The sequence below is a fragment of the Nicotiana tomentosiformis genome, chromosome 6 (genome assembly GCF_000390325.3).
Source record: "Nicotiana tomentosiformis chromosome 6, ASM39032v3, whole genome shotgun sequence".
NCBI classification, from domain to species: domain Eukaryota; kingdom Viridiplantae; phylum Streptophyta; class Magnoliopsida; order Solanales; family Solanaceae; genus Nicotiana; species Nicotiana tomentosiformis.
In genome coordinates, this window is record NC_090817.1 from 17,219,843 (window position 1) to 17,223,138 (window position 3,296).

Here is a 3,296-nt window from a genome sequence, read left to right on the forward strand (position 1 = left end):
TACATACAAGTAAAATGGATCGCCATAAATTTCCCTTATTCTAAAATTAAACACATGTTTAGATTATCCATATTGGAATCGAAAATAATAAGGTGTCATGCGGAAGCAAACATTGACAACGATAAATAAGACAACAAAATAAAGTATATATATTAAAAGTGGCATAATATTAATCCCAGTATAATCTTGTTTGCAAACTAAACATGAATGACATGCATTTGATATGGTTGATAGAGTACTGAATCTTTTTTTAAAAATATTTAACAAATCAACCACACAACAGTAGCATGATAAAATATAAAAGCTCTTCGTTGTATTTTTCTTTTTTGTTCTCTGATTGTTTTGTTTTCTAGTAATCAGTCCATTTCGCATATATTAGCAATAATAACATTAAAAAATACTTCACTTAGAAGGTGCTAACTGCTAAATTTAAAAATCAACTTTCCATTACTGCAGCTATGCCAATTTAACAAATCAAACTAAAGGATTTGTATATCACAATCATCTTCCTATTTAAAGGACATGTATTTGAGTGTCCCAATCATCACTTTAAGCAAGAAAGTACATTGAGATTTTCATAATCCTTTGTCCAAAACAGATAATGGCAACATTTAAGTTTCTTTCATTTCTCATTCTTCAACTATTTTGCATATTAGAGGTTGCTAATTGTCAAGGTGTAGAACTAGGGTTCTATAAGAAAACATGTCCAAATGTAGAGGCAATTGTCAAACAAACAACAGCTCACTATATTTCTCGCGCTCCTACTCTGGCTGCCCCTTTATTGAGAATGCATTTTCACGATTGTTTTGTTAGGGTAAGCATCGCGATTTTATGCCTTATGTATTTACCTTAGTTTGTTTGATATTTTTCACGTCGAATGCACTATAACATATTCGCTTAATGATGCAGGGATGTGATGGTTCGGTACTACTGAATTCAACAAAAGGTAATCAAGCAGAGAAAGATGCAATTCCAAATCAAAGCCTGAGGGGATTCCAAGTAATTGATGCTGCTAAATCTGCTTTAGAGAAAGAGTGTCCTGGCATTGTGTCTTGCTCTGATATTTTAGCCTTAGCAGCCCGTGATGCTGTTGAACTGGTAACTAAATAAATAGTGTAAATTCAAACAATTTATTAGAATTTCAAATACTTATATAATATGTTATGGGTTATTTCAGATTAATGGACCAACTTGGGCAGTTCCCTTGGGAAGAAGAGATGGGAGAGTTTCTATACTCTTAGATGCCTTAAAGAATTTGCCTACTCCTTTTGATAACTTCACTACTCTTAAAACAACATTTGGCTCCTTGGGCTTAAATGTAAAAGACCTTGTTGTTTTATCAGGTAAAATTGATATTTTACCGTGAAACAACTACATGTGGAAGAGTTACATTGATTCAACAAATCCAAAATTTATATTCTTTTATTTTCTCCTTGTTTATTTGTAGGAGGACACACTATTGGAATGTCACATTGTTTTTCCTTCTCAAGCCGTTTGTATAATTTCACTGGCAAAGGTGACATGGACCCGAACATGGATCAGAACTACGTAGGTCGTTTGAAGATCAAATGTAAGCCAGGAGACGTGACCACCATTGTTGAAATGGACCCTGGAAGTTTCAAGAGTTTTGACACAGATTATTACACTATGGTTAGCAAAAGAAGAGGGTTATTCGCATCTGATGCAGCTCTTCTCACTGATAGTCAAACAAAAGCATATGTTTTGTCTCAAGTAAATCCCTATGGATCCACTTTCTTCAAAGATTTTGGAGAATCAATGATAAAAATGGGCAAAATTGGAGTTCTTACTGGTAATGCAGGTGAAATCAGAAAGCATTGTGCCTTCCGAAACTAAGAGAAACTTTGATAAGCTATTTCCCTTGCCAAATTTTAATCCTTTTTGTATTGTTATGTTTAATTATGGAATCTCTGTCTTTTCTTTTCTGATTAGTTTGTGGAACGTAATTTTATGGTGGTAAACCTTCATTGTATTGTAAGTTTGTAATTCAGTTCGTTAAGGATGTACGTAACTAATAAAATTGTTTGTTTTGCTTTTAGAAGCATGTATGATTCATAGAATTTTCTTTTTGTATTACTTTTTACAAATATGAGCGGATAAGCTTTATTATTCATAAGATTCCGAAAGGTTGAACTAATGACCAAAACATCTATATTCTCTCACTCAATTTTATGGCATACCATTATGTCTTGTAGTATTTTTAATTTGAGGGTTTTTCTCAAAAGAAATATGGTACGTACTTAATAATCTATGGCAACTAGGAGAATTGTTTTACTATCAATAATAACATATATATATATATATATATATATATATATATATATATATATATATATATATATATATATATAACAAGAAGAAACTTAAATATTCTATATCAAATTTTGTGTATCTTTGCTTGAATTTCGTCTTTGGTGTCACCCCTAATTTGTCTTAATAACACACAAAAATTACAGTCTTAGTTAAAAAATCGAAACAAGTTCAACTAAAAGAGGACTATAAGATACTACCCTTCCACCTATTTTATTTAAGGCCCCATCTGTCCATAAAAAAAAATCTTTTTTAAAAAAAAATGTATTTGTCCATAAAATTTTGCAAGTTTATGATAAAAAATTCGAAAATGAGTTTCTCAAAAATCAAAATTTTCAGAAAAACTTTTTTTCCCCACTCACAAAAGTGCAACATTTTTTTAAGTGAAATGCATATCCAGACATAATTTCAAATTGCAAATACAAATTCTCAACTTAATTTCAAATACTACTTTTTTCAAAAATTACAATTTTTATGTCCAAGCGCCTACTAAGTTAACTAGAAATAGAAAAGTCACATCTCTGTTTTAGCTAGGAACTCCGCATAACAAAATGCTTCTTAGTGGCACTTTATGTTCAAGGTAGTATGAGATGTCCTTTGAGAGTATTGTTCCAAACCTCAAATTAGAGGAGCAATTTCAGCTGATTATGAATTCTCGTACACATTGATCATATTGAAGGAACAATTCAACCAATTCTAAGACCAATGCCCAGCGAAGGGGTGTCAAATAGGCAGATTTGACTAAATTTTGGATGGTCAAAATGGTTGAATCAATAAATGAACCGGTTAGAGGGCTGAGATAAATAGATTAAGATAAACTAAACAATGAGCCATATCCCAATCTATTGGAACAAAATTATCTTAAGTTAAGATCATCATCTTTTCCAAGATCTATCACGTTAAATCAATAAATAAAAAATAAACTAAAAGCAGAAGCCTAGCTGAATCCATTGACTACCGTGGAGATT

General features: G+C 31.4%; 1 protein-coding gene across 1 annotated transcript; it reads left to right on the top strand.

Moving 5' to 3' along the window:
* The first annotated feature begins 532 nt into the window (after nt 1-532).
* On the top strand, nt 533-2,059 carry LOC104120334 (peroxidase 27-like). Its single transcript, XM_009632079.4, has 4 exons — nt 533-814; nt 910-1,098; nt 1,178-1,343; nt 1,448-2,059. The coding sequence occupies exons 1-4, from the start codon at nt 602-604 to the stop codon at nt 1,852-1,854; spliced, it is 975 nt and encodes a 324-aa protein (XP_009630374.2). The 5' UTR covers nt 533-601; the 3' UTR covers nt 1,855-2,059.
* The last annotated feature ends 1,237 nt before the right edge of the window (nt 2,060-3,296 follow it).